Raw genomic sequence first — 18,568 nt, forward strand, 5'->3', positions numbered from 1 at the left:
CAATGGTGTCTAGCCACGATTTTCGGGTATGGACTTATGTTGAAGAATCTGATTGGACGACATGTACTGTTGGCTCTGCTGTGATTGGTTGAAGGTTGTGCGTGGTGCGCAGCCATTGGCCGGTTGTCACGGGTTTAACTGAGTGGGCTCTTTTGGTGGGAGAGGCAGCTTGTCAGTCTCCGTTGTAAAGGCAGTGCTGCGTGCGCTGGTCCCCGGCTTTTGTCTCAGCAGCTGAAGACTCACAGTCGTCATTCATCTCAAAATGAAACGAGTTTGGTTTATAGGTCTTCTTTTCGTACTCTTAGCCTTTGGTGAGTAGCGGAAGGATTTGCTATCTCGTCTCACTTTTCTTTTATTATCCCTCACTGTAGCTAACAGGGTTAGCCAGTAAGCTAACATTAACTTGCTTTTGTGCCTCTGCCTCTTCTCTGCTCATTCATGACTGCAGCATTCATAGATTTGCAATTTCCAAGTTTAATTGTGTCTGTTTGGTAATAATAGGCCGTATGGTTTATTGGGCTCCTGCATATTTCTCAGAACAATGCCAGTGTCCGTTATTCCTCATTGTCTTTCCAGAAGTTTCTAGTAGATACACCATATATGTTTAAGCTGCCTGACGCTGTGGCTAACATCCCTATGAAAAACTGTTGCTGTTGCCTAGATGCACACCCAGGCAAGAGCAACAGGCCAACATACCTAGCGTTACACTTTAGTTATGTGGTGATTTTGATCATGTCTATGCAGAGCGTCATTCTTATTGAGATACTCTTAAATTCAGAACATACCTACAGCACGTAGTAAGTAAGAATTAATCTGACAAGAAAGTAATCCAACAACTTATTGTCCCTTGGCAGCTTCTGTAAAGGCAGATGATGAAGTTGATGTTGATGGGACAGTGGAGGAGGACCTGGGTAAAAGCAGGGATGGCTCCAGAACAGATGATGAGGTGGTGCAGAGGTAGGTATCACTTTGAATATCTTTTCAGATTATCCCTGTTGAGAAAACTGCAGGTGTCTCTATCTTGGAAGGTCGTCTAAACCTTTGTTTAACAGCACAAGGTCAGCGTGTCAAAGCTTGTGCACACAAACGGTCATAGCAACCCTGGAACTGATAATAGTTGCAAAGCTTTGCAGGATTTACTGCATGTCCCTCGTTATGACTAAAGAATCTTGTGTGTCTTTCCTTTAGCTCAGATACTGATCCCTTGAGGGGAAAACAGATTAGCATGTTGTTTGTTGACAACTGTTTCCTTGTTGTGCTCTCCCTCTGATCTTACCTGTGTGTGCATCTGTCTATTCTCAGAGAGGAAGAGGCTATCCAGCTGGATGGGTTGAATGCAGCTCAGATTAAGGAACTCAGAGAAAAGTCAGAAAAACATGCCTTCCAGGCTGAAGTCAACCGAATGATGAAGCTGATTATCAACTCCCTCTACAAGAACAAGGAGGTGAGCAGGAATAAAGTAGTATTTTGATCTATTATGGCAGTTGCAAGATGATTTCTTCCCTTGTGTGGTATGACTTACAGACCTCATCATGACAGGCTAAACCAACACTGTAATTATTTTTGTTTGTCTGCCACAGATCTTCCTTAGGGAGCTGATTTCCAATGCCTCAGATGCTCTGGATAAGATCCGCTTGTTGTCTCTAACCAATGAAGATGCAATGGCCACCAATGAAGAGCTGACTATCAAAATAAAAGTATGCACAAATAACTGGGGAGTGTTAACATTTGCTGGATGTTGCAGTCTATACTGGTAATATTAATAGTTCTTGCTCTGTTGGTAACTTAACTGTATTGTTTCCATCCCCAGTCTGATAAAGAGAAGAACATGCTGCACATCACTGACACTGGTATCGGAATGACCAAAGATGAATTGGTGAAGAACTTGGGCACCATTGCCAAGTCTGGCACCAGCGAGTTCCTCAACAAGATGACTGAGATGCAGTCTGAGGGACAGTCTACCTCAGAGCTGATTGGCCAGTTCGGTGTGGGTTTCTACTCTGCCTTCCTCGTCGCTGACAAAGTCATTGTGACGTCAAAGCACAACAATGACACCCAGCACATCTGGGAGTCTGACTCTAATCAGTTCTCTGTCATTGAGGACCCCCGTGGGGACACACTGGGCAGAGGAACCACCATCACGTGAGTTCACATGCTGTTTTTCCGTTGCTAAAAGTCACCTACACCAGTTTTAGTTTCTTTTTTGACATTATGAACAACTACTTAATCTTGAATGCTGTCTTGTTAATACATTTGTCTAAAATGTTAGGGGGGATTTAACTGCAAAGCCAATACTACTATATCTTTTTCTAACCTCAGACTGGTCCTGAAAGAGGAGGCCTCAGATTATCTGGAGCTGGAGACCATCAAGAACCTTGTCAAGAAATACTCTCAGTTCATCAACTTCCCCATCTACGTTTGGGCCAGCAAGGTGGTTACTTAAGACACTTCCCCTCTACACTTTGACTCACACTTGATCTCAGTGTAGTTCTTTTGTGAAACTGACAAATATGGAAATGAACAGATGGCAGTTACATATTTTCTTCCTCTCAACATGCCAGACTGAGACAGTTGAGGAGCCCATCGAGGAAGATGCTGAGACAGCAGAGGAACCAGAGAAAGAGACTTCTGAGGACGAGGCTGAGGTAGAAGAGGAGGAGGAGGACAAAGACAAACCAAAGACAAAGAAGGTAGGAAGTTCATTTATGAGCTTAGATGTGTGAACTTGAACTATAAACCATGATATCTCCTGAGAATTATTATGCCTTGACCTTAAATTGCTCCTGTTTCCCCTAAAAATATGTAAATAATTTGTTTTTATTGTTTGAAAATGCATATTTTTTTGAAAATGTTTCATGTCTTTTGTAGGTTGAGAAGACTGTGTGGGACTGGGAGCTGATGAATGATATCAAGCCCATCTGGCAGAGACCAGCTAAGGAGGTTGAGGAGGATGAGTACAAGGCTTTCTACAAGACGTTCTCCAAGGTAGGTACCTGAATAGTAACACTGGTGAACATCAGAGTAGATTGTGTATGTTCCTTGTAGGCTCAATAAGTTTTAACTTTAGTAATTCAAACTATGTTTATGTTCTCTTAACAGGACAGCGACGACCCTCTGACCCACATCCACTTTACAGCAGAGGGTGAGGTTACCTTCAAGTCCATCCTTTTTGTGCCCACTTCAGCTCCCCGTGGCCTGTTTGACGAGTATGGCTCCAAAAAGAACGACTACATCAAGGTATGTGGCTTGGAACAATATTCAGTTTTCATCTTAAGGGATTGTATGTGCTTATAGAATGATATTCATAATCAGTTTTTGAATAAATGTCTCTTTCTTTTGCAGCTGTTTGTCAGGAGAGTTTTCATCACGGATGACTTCAACGACATGATGCCCAAGTACCTGAACTTCATCAAGGGAGTGGTGAGTGACTTCTTACTCTAGTTATGACAGAGCCACGTGCTGTTCTGAACTGTTCAGTCTTTGCTTTAATGATACAGCATTGTAATTAATGTACATTTATTTTGCTAGGTTGACTCCGATGACCTCCCCCTGAATGTGTCCAGAGAGACTCTGCAGCAGCACAAACTGCTCAAGGTTATCTTTATATCTAATATGAATGCACCATCTCAACACCAATTACTTAAATTTTATTTGTAAATTTCACCTTATAGCTTTTGTAAGTTTATCATTTAGTCAATAATGTATCTGCTCTTTACTTTTCTGAGGCATTTTAACTAGGAAAAAGGCTGAGAAGCAAATGGGAAAGCAACCTTATTTGTACATTTCAAATCAGACATCTTGAAGTGCTTTACAGGAAGGAGAATGGGGGGGGAAAGAAAACAAAGTTAAAGTTATAAAAGCATGAAAAACAAGAATAAGGACTATTACATTTAATTTAATCAGAAAATGGCAAATAAACCATTGGTGATCTTGTCCCTGAACAGGTTATCCGTAAGAAGCTGGTACGTAAGACTTTGGACATGATCAAGAAGATTGCAGAGGAGCAGTACAACGAGAAGTTCTGGAAGGAGTTTGGAACCAACATTAAGCTGGGTGTCATTGAGGATCACTCCAACAGGACCCGTCTGGCCAAACTGCTGCGGTTCCAGACCTCCAACAGCGACAAAAACCTGGCCAGCCTGGAGCAGTATGTTGAGCGCATGAAGGAGAAGCAGGACAAGATCTACTTCATGGCTGGTACCAGCAGGAAGGAGGTGAGTGGATGACTAAAAAAAACTAAACACTCAAGCAGTCAAGTCAAAGAAGTAATCATAGCACTGATCATCTGTTTTATTTTTCCTCTGCAGGCTGAGTCCTCTCCCTTCGTTGAGAGGCTGCTGAAGAAGGGCTATGAGGTGATCTACCTGACAGAGCCTGTGGATGAGTACTGCATCCAGGCACTGCCTGAGTTTGACGGAAAACGTTTCCAGAACGTGGCAAAGGAGGGTGTCAAATTCGACGAGAGTGACAAGGCCAAGGAGAAGAGGGAGGCCTTGGAGAAGGAGTATGAACCTCTCACCACTTGGCTGAAGGACAAGGCCCTGAAGGACAAGGTAGACAGCCAATTATTTTTGCAATATTCATGAGATAGGAAATAAGCACCAGCCACCGAAGTGATGAAGTTTGGCTGCGGCTGCTTGATCAAGTCTGTTCCGTTGCCTCATTATTTTATGCAATGCTGTCTTTCCCACAGGTTGAGAAGGCCATCCTCTCTCAGAGGCTGACAGACTCACCCTGTGCCTTGGTTGCCAGTCAGTATGGCTGGTCAGGAAACATGGAGAGGATCATGAAGGCACAGGCTTACCAGACAGGAAAAGACATTTCCACAAAGTGAGTAATGATGATCCTATGCTTTCTAACAATGTCTGTTCTTGTTGTCACATTTGTAAAATGCAAATGTAGAACATGTTGTGGCCTGTCTGACTCTTCGTTGAACTTATTTGGCAATTGCTCTCCCTCTTCCTCAGTTATTACGCCAGCCAGAAGAAAACATTAGAAATCAACCCTAAACATCCTCTCATCAAGCAGATGCTTATCAGAGTCAATGTAAGTCTGCCCCCTGTTACCTCACTATATTTTCACTATTTTGTCACTATTGTGTCATATAAATTATTTTGTAAACATAAGCAATAAGTAATAAATATTATGTAATTTACATCAAGCAGTGTAGGTTTTTTTTGACAATTTGGAAACCTAAGTTTAATTAAATGTGGGAACATGATAGCTGTATCAGTGATTTATCATTTTCAGTATGATTACCTGTCCTATTAATATGCCTTAATTAAATCAAGGACATTATTTCTCAACGTAAAATATACAAATAAATGCAGTGTCTTTTCCCTTTGTCCTTCAGAATGATGCTGATGACCAGACTGCAGCAGATCTGGCCATGGTTCTGTTTGAGACAGCCACACTGCGTTCAGGCTATCAGCTGGCTGATACAAAGGCTTATGGAGACAGGATAGAGCGCATGCTCCGAATCAGCATGAATGTACCTGAGGACGAACAGGCAAGTAAATGCCAGCTGCCACATACTGGATTAGTGTGCATTTGCATAGCAAATGTTTCCATTTTCGGTTTCAGTGTGCATGTGTCAAGTCATACCTCCTCTTCCACAGCCAGTGAACACATTCTTATCTCTGACTTGATTAAACGGTGTTCATTTATCACTGGAAATACTTCCACTTTCTTTTTTATTGTATTTTCTGTCTTTGCAGACAGTTTAAGCATCTCTACCTTATTCATTTTGCCCAGTTGGGTAATTTTGGGTGAGTCAGCTCAGTAATGTGTGTTATGTTAACAAGAATGTGAACGTTCTACAGATTGAAGAAGAACCAGAGGAGGAACCAGAGGAGGAGCCAGCAGAGGATGACTCTGAAGACAAAGATGAAATTGTTGATGAGGAAGATGATGAAGAAACGGTGAGAACACTTAACAAGCTGTTGCATCTTAAGGTTGTAAAGAATTCAGGTGCTGTATTTACTCCTAGCTGTTTTTTTTTCCTAACTTTGATTTTGTTCCCCTGCAGACAAAAACGGACAAAGATGAACTGTGAAGCACTGAATGGAAGAGCATGTAACAATGCAGCTGGAAACAGGATTAGAGTCTTGTTCTAGCACCACTGTGGTCGATGTTATCCTGGGTGGGTTCCCTGGGTTGGGTTTTTTAAGGCGAGCGTTGTTTGTTTTTGTTTAGTTTTTTTATTACATTCCTCATGACTGTAAATTTGTTAATATTTAACTGACTTGTTTATGGAAAGATGCGATCCTGTCTCTCGATCGAATAAATGTTTCCTGGAAAAAGGACAAACAGTGGTTTTTGATTTATTGAAACACATTGACATCAAAAATCCACATGTATCTGAGACCGTTAACTTGGAGGTATAGATCAAATGTTTTTGGAAGTAACTGCGCAGAGCAACATTGAATCAGGACTCCGAGTTTCTAAAAGCAACATAAGTCACCCAAAAATCCCTAGATTTTGTCGTAGTTTTCAGATTTCAGAAACACTGCAAAATTAATTCATATGCCAGGGGTTACAGACAAAATACTGTTAAAGCTTTAACATGAAACAGTGGTTTGTGCTGCTTTACCAACTCTGAGGTTTCAGTCTGTGAATGCATACCTCTGAGAATCAAAATCAGTTTCCTTTGCATCTAAACGTCTTTTTCATGTGGGTCATTCAATGTAAATACCTTCAGAGTTTCATCCAAACATCTAAATCTTAGACGCTCCTTAAAACTGTAATAAATCAGTTGTCAAAATCCTCATCGGTAAGTCAGGACAGAGGTATCCGCACCACCTCAGTCCATCCATACACCTTGTATAACCTTAACAGAAACACAATCGGCTTTTTTTTTCTGATTCATCATTATCCATGCTACTACTGGGTGTCCCAGCCTTTCTACCTAGACAAGAAGCAGAGAAAGCAGAGTTGTAAGTATGTATTTGTACTGTTTTTAATCTTATAGTGAAGGTTATTTGTCAGTTGTAATGTTAAATTGTTTCATGCTGCAGAGATATGATTAATCACATCAGATAAAATTTAAAAACAGGTTTCATGGCACTAGTCATAATTCCATTTTCTTTTTCTGTGACATGTTTTCCTGCTGGTTTTCTGTTTCACAGCTTCGCAAATTCAGGGAAGAATTTGTACCTCGTTTGATAAAGACTGTAATTCCCCACTCTCAAAATCAACTGGACAAGTGTTTTCCTTACAGAGGAAACAAATCCTTCAGGTAAGACTTAAGACAGAGGATGTGTTTTCTGGGTGTTAGCTGTATGTCTTGACTGACTGAGCTTGTTGCAGTTTAACAGTGTATTTTCTTTTATTTATAGGTAGTGAAATAAATCAATCCTAGGTTCTCCAGGTAATAATCAAAGAGTGTTTGATTATAACACCAAGTCTGGAAACAAGTGTTGGAAACAGAACTGTTATGATCCCAGAGAGCACAAATAGCTCTCAGCAGTACCTGGGCTCTAACCAATCACTTACTGGGAGAGCAGGCACTGATAAGAGCAAGTTGAATGGGCTCAGTGGGTAGGTTGTAATCACTGTTGTGGAAACTTAGAAGGCTCACGAAGGCTGCAAAGGAACAATAGTGACTGACTTGTGTTATTTTACATAATTAAAAAAAAAAAGGTGTGACAGTCATTCTGTACTGTCACAATAAGAAGAAAAAAAATTAAAGTTATTATACTACCAAAAAAGCAAAGTTTAATATACATTTCTTAAGTAATGCACTGTCTGTCTCTCACCATGACCTTATGTCAACCTCCTTACGTGCTCAGACCATCTCTTATGGAACATCTTATGTCCCTTCCAGTAATATGGAAATAGTATACAGGATGTGTGGAAGGTGTTTGCATTAATGAATCATTCTGGTGTTTCATCAAATCCTCCATTAATCAGAAATAACAATGTAAAGACACAATATTACAATGCAGTGCAACAATGTTTTACATTACCATGCCATGTCATGTCCAGTAGGTGGCACAATCAACCACATCTTGAAAATATGAATAGCGCCACCTGAGTTTACAGACATGATAAAACATACAGTAAAAATATTATGACACAGTTCTTACTAAAACACCAGATTTCTGACAGTTTGAGTTTTAATATTTGGGACAATATCACAGTTCACAGTTTCTGATCAAATTTAATATTTTCAGATTAGTTGTTATATTCAGTTGTATGTCTCCACATTGTGGCAATATAACCAGTTAAGTACATTTGTACCATAAACAGGCTAAAAATGTACCTCATTTACAATATAGAGACTGGAGAGGTCTTGACGTATCAGAGGTATCAGATAATAACTGCTGAGAGAGTGAGGAAACACTGGGGTGATGTGTTAGGTGTGTGGGTAAGCTATGCAGTCAGCACATTTCCTTTGCTTGTGAAAGATATGGGCCAAACTGTGGCCCACATTTTGAGATGAATTAATTCCCACACCTGGTCTAAGTTTACATACCTAAAGCTGAGCCACAGAGGACAGTGTAGTCACACTGTTACTAAAAGTGAACATACTGGAAATAGTTGATCATGTGTTCATATTTCTTTATTTTTCTTTACACACTGTATGTCCTTTAACAGACCCTGACCAGTCACAACTATTTTATGCTTCTCAATAGTTCTCACACTTCTGCAGTTTAGTGGAAATATATGAGAGTAAAATATCTATTAAAAACTGCTCTTGTCTCAATTTGCATTTTAGTTTGATCCCACACTTCTTGTCTTTAACCGCAGATGGCAGCATGAACTATTCATTCATGAAGATTATAATATTCATCTCTTGTTGAAACTGTTATAGAGATGTGTTGATTGAACTTTACTGCCACTTTGGAAGCTGTAGCATGTGGTTCTGTTTAACTGTATTATGTTATACTGCGGATTTACAATTTTGTCTGCCCCATAGATATTAACAAGAGTGGGCTAAATATGAATAAACAAAAACTGAACATTATTACCACAGTGAAGAAAAACTTTATTGCAGTAGTAGTTTTAGTTAAATGTGTCTAACAAACTCTGCCATCAGCATGTCTGTCTCCTGTTGTGCAGTGTAAAGACCCAGCCTTATTCCAAATGTCAACAGAGACCAGCATTTTTTTGTTTACTGATTTCATTGTCTAAATGATTTAAAGACTTATTGCAACCTGAGAACAATTCAGAATTTCTTTGCATTTTGAAGTAATAATTCCACAGCTGCAAGCTCCATTGGTCTGTTGAGAAGCAGAAAGCAGAAACAATCTTCAGGATCTATGGTTCAGAGAGCAGGGCAGCACAGTGTTTGTTCTCTACTAACAACTGTCTTTTATGTCTTCCTACATTAGATACCAGGATGGGGTTGTACTGTACTCATCCAAATAAAATCCCTTCACAATGGAAACATGCAGTTTTTGGATGGTGAGTTTGATAGCTAGCAGCTAAGCTGCAGCAGTGCTAGATTACAGATCATTCCTTGGATGTGCCATATGTTCGCCTGAGTGAGAAAATGTTGTGCCTTCTTAATAAAGGGTGACAGATATGGGCCACAGCAGGGGGAGGGGTCTCATAGCAGAGCCACAGAAGACTAATAACCATGGCAGATAATAGCTGCACGATTTTTTTTACCTTCTTCAAGTGATTCCCTGCTGTTAACCTGTAGAACTATTCCTTCATCTCTCTTTTCCCTCTGTGCATCACCATCAAAAGCCAACTCAACATGATAATCCCTACAATATAGCTCACACAAAAGAGGGTTGTTGCACATTTGGTAGTCTCAGGGGTTTTCAGTAGCAGTTACACCACCACATCCTAGTCAAAACACTCACATTAGATCCTCTGTCCAAAGACTCTTTATCCTTAAAGTCCAGGAATTATGCTCTGGTGATGTAGCTTTATGCAAAACTCTGTATTTCTGGATTTCTTTTCAATCTGCCATGTGATCTTTTTCACTTAAAATCACTTTTACTTGCTGGATTTTAAATGCAGCTGACCTAACCTGCTCCAGTATTTCTTCTGGAGCTATATGTTGTTTGCCATCTCGCTGTAGGAGTTTGTTTTCTCTGTGTTCATTGCTATGATTTTTATTTTATCTTTATTTATCCCCTCTTCTCATTTGTGCATTTTCTCCTTGAGGTGTAAAGCACTTTGGATCAACTGTGTTGCTTGTTAGCATTATATACTATATAAAAAAGTTGACTTGAGAAATTAAAGTTGAGAGCACAGTTGGAGATCGGTTTTACGGGTTTAAAGGCATGTATGAATCCCAGATATAAGGTTTAATGCAAGAAAGTGGACAGGAAGGTTCAGATTTTAAGCTGCTTCATGAATTTCAGCTCATATTCACTGATCGGTTTATTTAAAACCAAAATGACTGCATCACAAGTCACTTTCAATACAAAGAGCTCACCATAGATGGCTAGTGAAGCGTGCTGATTATCACATTTTAGTTTCAGGCCAAGAACATTTTTGTTACAGTAGTTTCTCTCTGACGCTGAATGTTTCATTCTGTGGTGAAACTTGCTCCAGCAAACAGTATCAGTATCAGTAACAGTATCTGTCCCAATATTCTAAAAGTTCCTATGGCAGTAAAAAATGCATCATACGTATTATTATTTCTCTCTTTGGAATAAGGAATAGGATCTAAAATCCTAATGCAATCAAAGGTACAGATCCTCTATAATGAGCATTTGTCACATGGCTATTAGGAATTTAAGCACAGTGTGAACACAAGGCTGTTTTTCACTGTTTTCCAGTACATTTCAGCTTTTTTTTTAAAAACCTGTTTAATCCCATGTAAATGATTAATCATATACAGGAGATGACGTGATTCTATATATTTTTTCCCCGAATTTTCTATTTATTAATCTACGATAACGCATCTTTATCTTCAGAATGGCTGTTTTCATTACATATATACATATCTTTAATTTCATATACCCATTTTTTGACTTTATATTTTGAATCGCTTTGCAGCGGTTTTGTGAGACATTTACAATAGGCCTGTGCGAATAAACACCACAGATTAAAAAACACACACATATTGTAGGCTATCTGTGAGCATTTCCACAAATGTTAAGCTCACTACCGGACAATAGATATAATATGGACACCCGATATCTGCTCTCATGTCTCTCAGTGAAAATCGATCTCAGACTGATCTTTCCGAGGGTTTCTCCTTCCCATAATTTGTATTTTGCGACTGACTGCAGTTTCTGCGCTCCTGCTGCTGCTCATACGCAATCCCTGGATAGGTGGTTGCCATGGATTCCTGGGTCACATGCGTGGGTTTCCTGTAGCCAGAAGCAGCAGAAGATGCTTGGATCAAAAATCCAGAGCCATTTTCATTCAAGAAAAAGAGAGGATCCGCTGTGGATGGCTTGCTGACTGGGTGGCCCGACTACGTTTCGGCTTTTTTCCCCCCTCTCCCATCTGTGAGCTTTTGATTATTTCAAATTCGCAGCAAACCGGTTTAGTCCACATTCATAGACTGATAACAGGAATGAGTATAGAAATTCCTGAAGGACTGACGGAGCTGTTACAGAGCTTTACCGTGGAAGTTTTGAGGAATCAGCCCAGGGATTTGCTCGAGTTTGCATTACAGTACTTCACCCAGCTGAAGGACAGTGAGACCAGAGAGGCCTCATTTGGCAATGACCAAAATTCGGCCCCAAGACCTGGAAAAGCGGTCAATTTCATTGACGAAGCCATGCAGATCGATTCGGAAAACGGAGAGGAGGAGGACGACGATGACGAGGAATTCATAGGTAGGCTAACAGATTTACTGTATGTCATGGCGAATGTGAACGTGTATGTACTTAATTTAATTAGAATAGTGAGCATGTAACGCTGTGTGCGCGGCGTCTGTTCGGAAACACATTGAGCGCAGTGATGCTCCAGCGCTCGCCACCTTGTTTCCACAACGGCTCTGTCATTTGCCATATATGGTTAAGGAGGCTGAATGATGGTTAATGAACATGTCCTGCTCTTCATGTATGTAGGCACGCTTTTGGAATAAAGACAGCGTTAGAAATCAGCGGCTGTAGAGTCAAGGGACTCTCTGTTCTTTTTTTTTTCTAGAGAGACCCCGCACCTCTAGGTCATTTAAATATTTTCAGTTTCAGGTGCAGGCCTGATGGGCCTACCCTGATCATGTATGAAAAAATATGCCAAAGCAGATAAAGGTGGAAAACTGAATCCCTGCTGTGATGTAAGGAATAGAAAATAAGATATTGATTGCCCACGACCACGTTGTGCTTCCAGGACTGTGGTCATATTTAACACAATGGCCAGTGCTGGATTGCCATAAGGTGCAGCAAGTAGCATAGCAACCCAGAGCTCTGACACAGCATCCCAATGAGTGGTGGGGTCTACAAGGCTGACTGCAATGGTTACATAAGGACTCCATATTCAACCATTAAACTAACTATTGTAGTATTCTTGGGTCATGATCATGCACCATGGCACCTCAAGTGCCCTGTCCTAATGATATTTCAGTGAGTCTCCTTGGACAACACTAGCTGGCAGCTATTACTGGATGCGACCTTCTATCTAATGTATATTTCATACCCGAGCCATTGTGTTGGAGCTTGGCACGTTCTGCTGTGTTTTACATTTAAATTTTCTCCTCATTTAAATGTGATTCAAAGAGGCAAACAGCACTTCAAAGCAGCTGTCCTTATTCAGGTTTTACCCAAATGAATATGGATCCTTAATGAGCACAGGGCCAGGTACACTCTGCTGCACGTGTGCAAGTGTAGATGTAGAAAACTAGAGCATTAACTTATTCTTTCCACTGATAATTAAGTTACTGTGAGATGTTACATTTATGGTGAAATTTTAACATGTTAATATGTTTGTTTATGCCTTTGCAGCCCCGGTAATAAACAGATTCATCAGAAGAGCATCAGGTGAGTTGTCATTTGCCACCTGTTTAAGCTGGCTGTTATAAGCTTGTTCTGTCAAGAGGAAAACTCTGGACAGTGTCAGAGCTGGAAATACAGCATATAAAACTTGTTTGACACATGAACACTGAGGCTGCGTCAGATTTGCTCCAGAACAAGCATTATCAAAGTATTTTTCCATCTGTCTTTTCTCACTGTCACTGACTTTATTATAATAGCGTTGATTTATTTGAGTTTGTGAAACCACTTTGTCTGGAGCCTGGTTAATAATGTCATTGTGTGACGTGGGTGGGGAGATCCGGACAAGTACTACTACTACTAATAACCTCTGGCTTGTGCTGATAGTAAAGTTGTAGCTTCACAAAAATAACGTTTCTGTGTTAGGACTCATGGGTGCATGTTTGACAGTTTTTAAATGGAAAGAATGAGCAAGTGAAAATATTCAGTAACACTTGAGGCTTGATTGATTTCTTACCTTTTATCACTTCAGATGGGAAATGAACATCCTCTGCATAGGACACAACGATGGCATTAGACTAAAAATCAAGCCAAAGATAGTAAACTGCTACTCAGTTGCTACTGAGTTATAGATATGTTTTCAAGAGCTTTCAGGGGTTTAAGCATCATGTCTTTGCAGAATGAACTGAAACATAAAGCATAATTCAACTTCTACATGATGCAAGTATTAAAATCCATAGAATACAGTAACACCCTAAGAGTAAAAAATACTGGACTGACAACATAAAAATAAATATTTATCGACAAAACAAATTCTGATGTGGGAAGGGACAGAAGTCTGAAGTTTTGGTTGAATCTACTGTCTGGTAGTGACTGAACAGTTCCTTTATTTATGTCATGCAGTGTGTGCTGAAGCATTCAATCCTGATGAAGATGAGGAGGATAAGGAGCCACGGGTAAGCTGTTCTCCGTGCCACATTTATCTTCATTTTCCACTCAACCAGACAGCATTATGAATTCTAACCCTGAATCTGAATAAAATGATCAACAATATGACTTATTCTGTGTGAGCTACCTGAGGGCCAGATCACAGGTGTGTTTTATTTTGCAGGTCACCTACCCAAAAACTGATGAGCAGAGACAGAGGCTACAGGAAGCGTGTAGGGACATTCTTCTGTTTAAGAATTTGGATCCGGTGAGTGGATTATTCCATAAGCACTCTGTACTCCTCTGGTCTCTGCTCTGCCATCTCTCAAAATACACAAAGAAGAACATGGCCTGAAGCCCACCGCCTTCTGCCACAGCTCAGTACACTATGCATGATTTTTAAGTAGCTGAAACAGCATGTTGAGCTCATTCTGCATGATTGTTTCAATGTGTGAAATTCATATACTTGACAGTTTTTTTGTGCCATGCAGGAGGAGATGTCTCAGGTGCTGGATGCCATGTTTGAGAAGTTCTGCACTGAAGGGGAGCACATCATTGATCAAGATGACGATGGGGACAATTTTTATGTAATTGAAAGGTACATTTTCACATGATTACATACTTTACGTCCTGAATCAGGTCAGTGATTGTTAAATAAGTAATTTTAAAAATGAATACATATATGAAATATTCTATAAAATTCTTCTTCTTTCTTTGCTGACTGAAGATTTCAGGAGACATAAAAATGGCTGCCACATGTATACGTTTTCTCTCATTTGCTATTTTTCCTTTTTATTTTCATTCAGTGGGACGTTTAACATTTTCGTGAAGGTTGATGGCACAGAGAAGCTGGTAGGCTGCTATGACAACAGAGGCAGCTTTGGAGAACTAGCGTTGATGTACAACACCCCCAGGGCAGCCACAATAATCGCCATCTCGCCTGGAGCCCTTTGGTGCCTAGTGAGTAAACCATTAAATCCTCATGCAAGAGCGCAGTGGGCTCCGTACTCAGGTTTTTATAACATGCTGTGCTGTCAGTTGTCGGGATTTGCAGGAAACATCCGGGCTCTGGTACCTGGTGTCATGAGTGAGAGCACATCTTCTGACTAGACACAACCTACTGAATAAAACCCACTAAATTCAACTAAAAGTGAGAGAGCACTAATCATGCCCCTGAATATGATATTACCCGTTCATTAATGTATATATTAAAGCATAATGAATGAGCAAACTGAATATGAAAACTATGCTGATTTAAGATGCTATAAATTACCAGTATCATCAGGAGCATGATTACATTTTTTTGTGAAATTTGAATGTAGTGGTATTTTGTTTAAACAACATTCAACTGTTTTATCAATTGTTGCCAGAGCAGCTGTTTTGAATAATCGGTTGCTACTTGATCTCTTTCTGTGCAGCAGCTTGTTTGTTAAAGACTCAGTGGGGTCGTGTCCTTAACCTGTGGGTAACAGCTTTGTTATGTCATCTCTGTGCAGACTGGGCAGGTTGCAGCTGTATCCCCTGTTGACCTGGGCACTTGTACTGTGTGTTTGAGTCTGTGAACAAGCAGTCAGCTCTGTTCAACTGACAATCCCCTTAGGTCGCGGAGGGATGGCACTGCTGAGGGGCTTCTGAGCACATAGTAGACTATACTGTAGTAGTAGGTCTAATAAGAATCTGATTTAGGCAGTGTAGTTAGTTAGTGGTTGCCTGGTAGGATATTAAAACCACAGTGTTCTGTGTTCTGGGGCTAATGACTGATGCTACTCGCCACTTTACCACAGAGCAGTTAGAGCACTGTTTGCTTGCTTGGATGGGATTTCTTTTTCTTTTTTTTGCCACTAGAGGGAACCCTGGGCAGCTGCATATGTTTCCTACAGTACAGTATGTAATCATCCACCATGTTGCTGTCTGTCTACACTGCATATCAGCTTGCTGAAACGATTTGGACATTGAGATTTATAAGGGTTTATCACTGAAAGAAGCAGGGTGACACATGGTTGAAATAGCCTGTGTGGTGCAGAAGATGATCTGCTTGCTAAAAATGTTGTTTACAGTGACCCCTACTGCAAAATGTTGTTTCATATCAGTTATTGTTTGGTGAAAGGGTGGCAGAACAGTCTGGAAGTGTAGGGAAAAGGTAAATGAGTATCACTACCCAGTCATCTTGAATTCTAGTCACTGCAGGGAAAACCAACACAACATTAAAAAAATATGATGGTTCCAGACTTTCTGGGCATCTTTTGCCATACTGAATATTACTGTTATCATCATCATTATTATGTGTACGCATCAGAGTTTGAGATCAGAAATTATCAGAAATAATATATATGCACATATATTTACAAATAACCTGGATGTTTCTCTACTTCTTTAAATCTCTGCTTCAGGATCGTTTGACATTCAGGAGGATCATAGTGAAGAACAATGCCAAGAAGAGGAAGCTGTATGAGGCATTCATTGAAACGCTACCACTGCTTACATCGCTAGAGGTTAGAAGATTAGTTTTGTCCTCCGGCGCCAAGTATGCATTTACAGTAAAACCATTGTCAACCAAATATCTTTTTGTCCACAGCTCTCAGAGAGAATGAAGGTTGTAGATGTGCTATCCACCAAGGTGTACAATGATTCACAGCAGATTATTGCTCAGGTGATGAATCTTCTTGTATGGCCTGATTGGTTTTTATATCTTTAGCTTTTAAAAACACAGAGTCACTTATTTATTTATTTGGTGCTCATTCACTATAGCATCACTGTTTTGTCTTACAGGGTGATTTAGCAGATTGCTTCTACATTGTCGAGTCTGGCCAAGTTAGAATCACCATGAAAAGAAGCAGGGTATGTTTCCCCAAACTCCCTTTATTTTAAAACCTTCTGACTAAGAAAACAAACAACTGTGTTTTCTGGTATGTCATTGTGTACATTTTGTTCTTGCCAGACGAAAAAAGACCAGGAGGAAGAGGAGGTGGATATCGCCACATGCTCTAGGGGCCAGTATTTTGGGGAGTTGGCGCTTGTCACAAACAAGCCCAGAGCTGCATCAGCATATGCTGTGGGGAGTGTCAAATGCTTGGGTACATTTTGTGCAGTTTTATGATCATTCATATCTTGAGTCCAACGTGTAAAGTGTACCACTTGTCATTTTACTCTCCTTAAACTCTGTCTGACACGTCTGTTCTTTTTGCTTTTGTTTTCTTTTTCAGTCATGGATGTTAAAGCCTTTGAGAGATTGCTGGGCCCGTGCATGGACATCATGAAGAGAAACATTGCTAACTATGAGGAGCAGCTGGTCACCCTGTTTGGAAGTAGCCCTGAGATTGAGCAACAAAGTGCATGAAACGGCTCCAATGGACCATGAATCAAAATGGATGAAAAAACAAAAGGATGTTTTTCCCCACAACCACTTAAACAGCTTTTCTTACAAGAAATGTGAATACCCACTACAATATTTGTGTATCCGCTAAATAAAACAGACTGTCAGATTCCCATATAAGGCAAGGTTCATTTTAGCAGATTGCCACAGAGTGTTATATCTAAAGTAAGCCAAAGCAGAGTTGCTTAAAGCTTGTTAAAATTAGATTTCTCACGACTCTCACCTTAAAAATGTAAGTGTGCATTTTACTTGTCAGTGTCAGATGCATTATTTGTTTGTATGCTGAACACTTTTGTTAACTCACCTTTTCTCCACACCCTATCTCCACAGTGTTATAGTTACACCTAAAGTATAATATCGTTTGTAAATTTCTAAACATTGTTTGTTAAAACCAGATGCCAAAGCTAATTTCTTACTGGATAATTATGAGCAAATATGTCACATTCTCTTGTCATGTTTTTGACAAGAGCACTAACACTGGCAGCATGAGGTGCACTGGTACAATAGCGCCCCAAACATGAGAAAGGATAAACAATTTATAAAGAAAAGTTGAATCTGTGTTTGAACAACGCGTTTCACATTTTGATCACACCAGAATGTAGACTTGGCAGTACTTAAACATTTTTACAAAATACATTTTTGTTTATCATAAGATTTAATCCCTTGAATACGTGTTCATAAACTGTATATCTATGTTGGTAAGTGTTTGTGGCTGTTAGCCTAATACTATGCTTTTGCAAACAAAAAAACAAAAAGAAAAAAAACTTAAGAGAGATAGCTGATAGTTTTGTAAGAATATACAACACATTGCTGTACAATTTGAAAATGCGTATTTACTGTTATAATATAGGCCCACCTTTAATTTAAGTCGCCCAACTAGATTATTATAGGCAATGTCTTGAGACAAATGATTTTTCTGTGTTTTAATGTCAAATTTAAGTCATACTGTTTTTGTGTCAGTGGAACATATATTATGATTATAACATCCATTATTGCTGTCTACCTCTGCCAACAACTTATACTGTTTGGAAACACATATTCTTATGTTCCCCTGCAACAGGAATCAAAAGTGGGTCCTCTCTCTCTCTTTCTTCCTCTCTCTCTTTTAAAAATTAATAATTGAAGTCTTCTGTATTTTGTCTGTGGTTTACTGCAGCTTAAACTGTTTAAAGCTGGTTTAACATTTAAACATTCTGATTTTATTTCCCCCCTTTGTGCAGGTAGTACTGGTAATTTCTGAAGGCAAATCCATGATACTGGCTGAGAGTACTGTATGTTTCACTTTTCATGTCAATAAAGAACATTTTTTTTTATACTTTTCGGGTCGCACAGCTGTAACAGTAAAGGAATGGTAAGAGTTCAAAGCTTTTCATTCACCTTTCGACCACTCATTCACCATTCATTCATTCCTTATTCATAC

The 18,568-nt window shown here is 39.7% G+C and overlaps 1 protein-coding gene across 1 annotated transcript; it reads left to right on the forward strand.

The window, feature by feature from the left end:
• Positions 1 to 144: 144 nt before the first annotated feature.
• hsp90b1 (heat shock protein 90, beta (grp94), member 1) lies at positions 145 to 18,463 on the forward strand. The gene is made up of 28 exons (XM_051073256.1): positions 145 to 311; positions 855 to 957; positions 1,303 to 1,444; positions 1,581 to 1,697; positions 1,811 to 2,142; positions 2,320 to 2,431; positions 2,562 to 2,690; positions 2,869 to 2,985; positions 3,100 to 3,237; positions 3,343 to 3,420; positions 3,529 to 3,594; positions 3,945 to 4,214; positions 4,308 to 4,553; positions 4,694 to 4,830; positions 4,968 to 5,046; positions 5,354 to 5,513; positions 5,851 to 5,921; positions 11,450 to 11,753; positions 12,861 to 12,896; positions 13,752 to 13,804; positions 13,960 to 14,043; positions 14,267 to 14,373; positions 14,582 to 14,735; positions 16,166 to 16,267; positions 16,351 to 16,425; positions 16,545 to 16,613; positions 16,714 to 16,849; positions 16,979 to 18,463. The coding sequence occupies exons 1-28, from the start codon at positions 263 to 265 to the stop codon at positions 17,110 to 17,112; spliced, it is 3,600 nt and encodes a 1,199-aa protein (XP_050929213.1). The 5' UTR covers positions 145 to 262; the 3' UTR covers positions 17,113 to 18,463.
• Positions 18,464 to 18,568: the final 105 nt, after the last annotated feature.

The sequence above is a fragment of the Lates calcarifer genome, linkage group LG10 (genome assembly GCF_001640805.2).
Source record: "Lates calcarifer isolate ASB-BC8 linkage group LG10, TLL_Latcal_v3, whole genome shotgun sequence".
Taxonomy (NCBI): domain Eukaryota; kingdom Metazoa; phylum Chordata; class Actinopteri; family Centropomidae; genus Lates; species Lates calcarifer.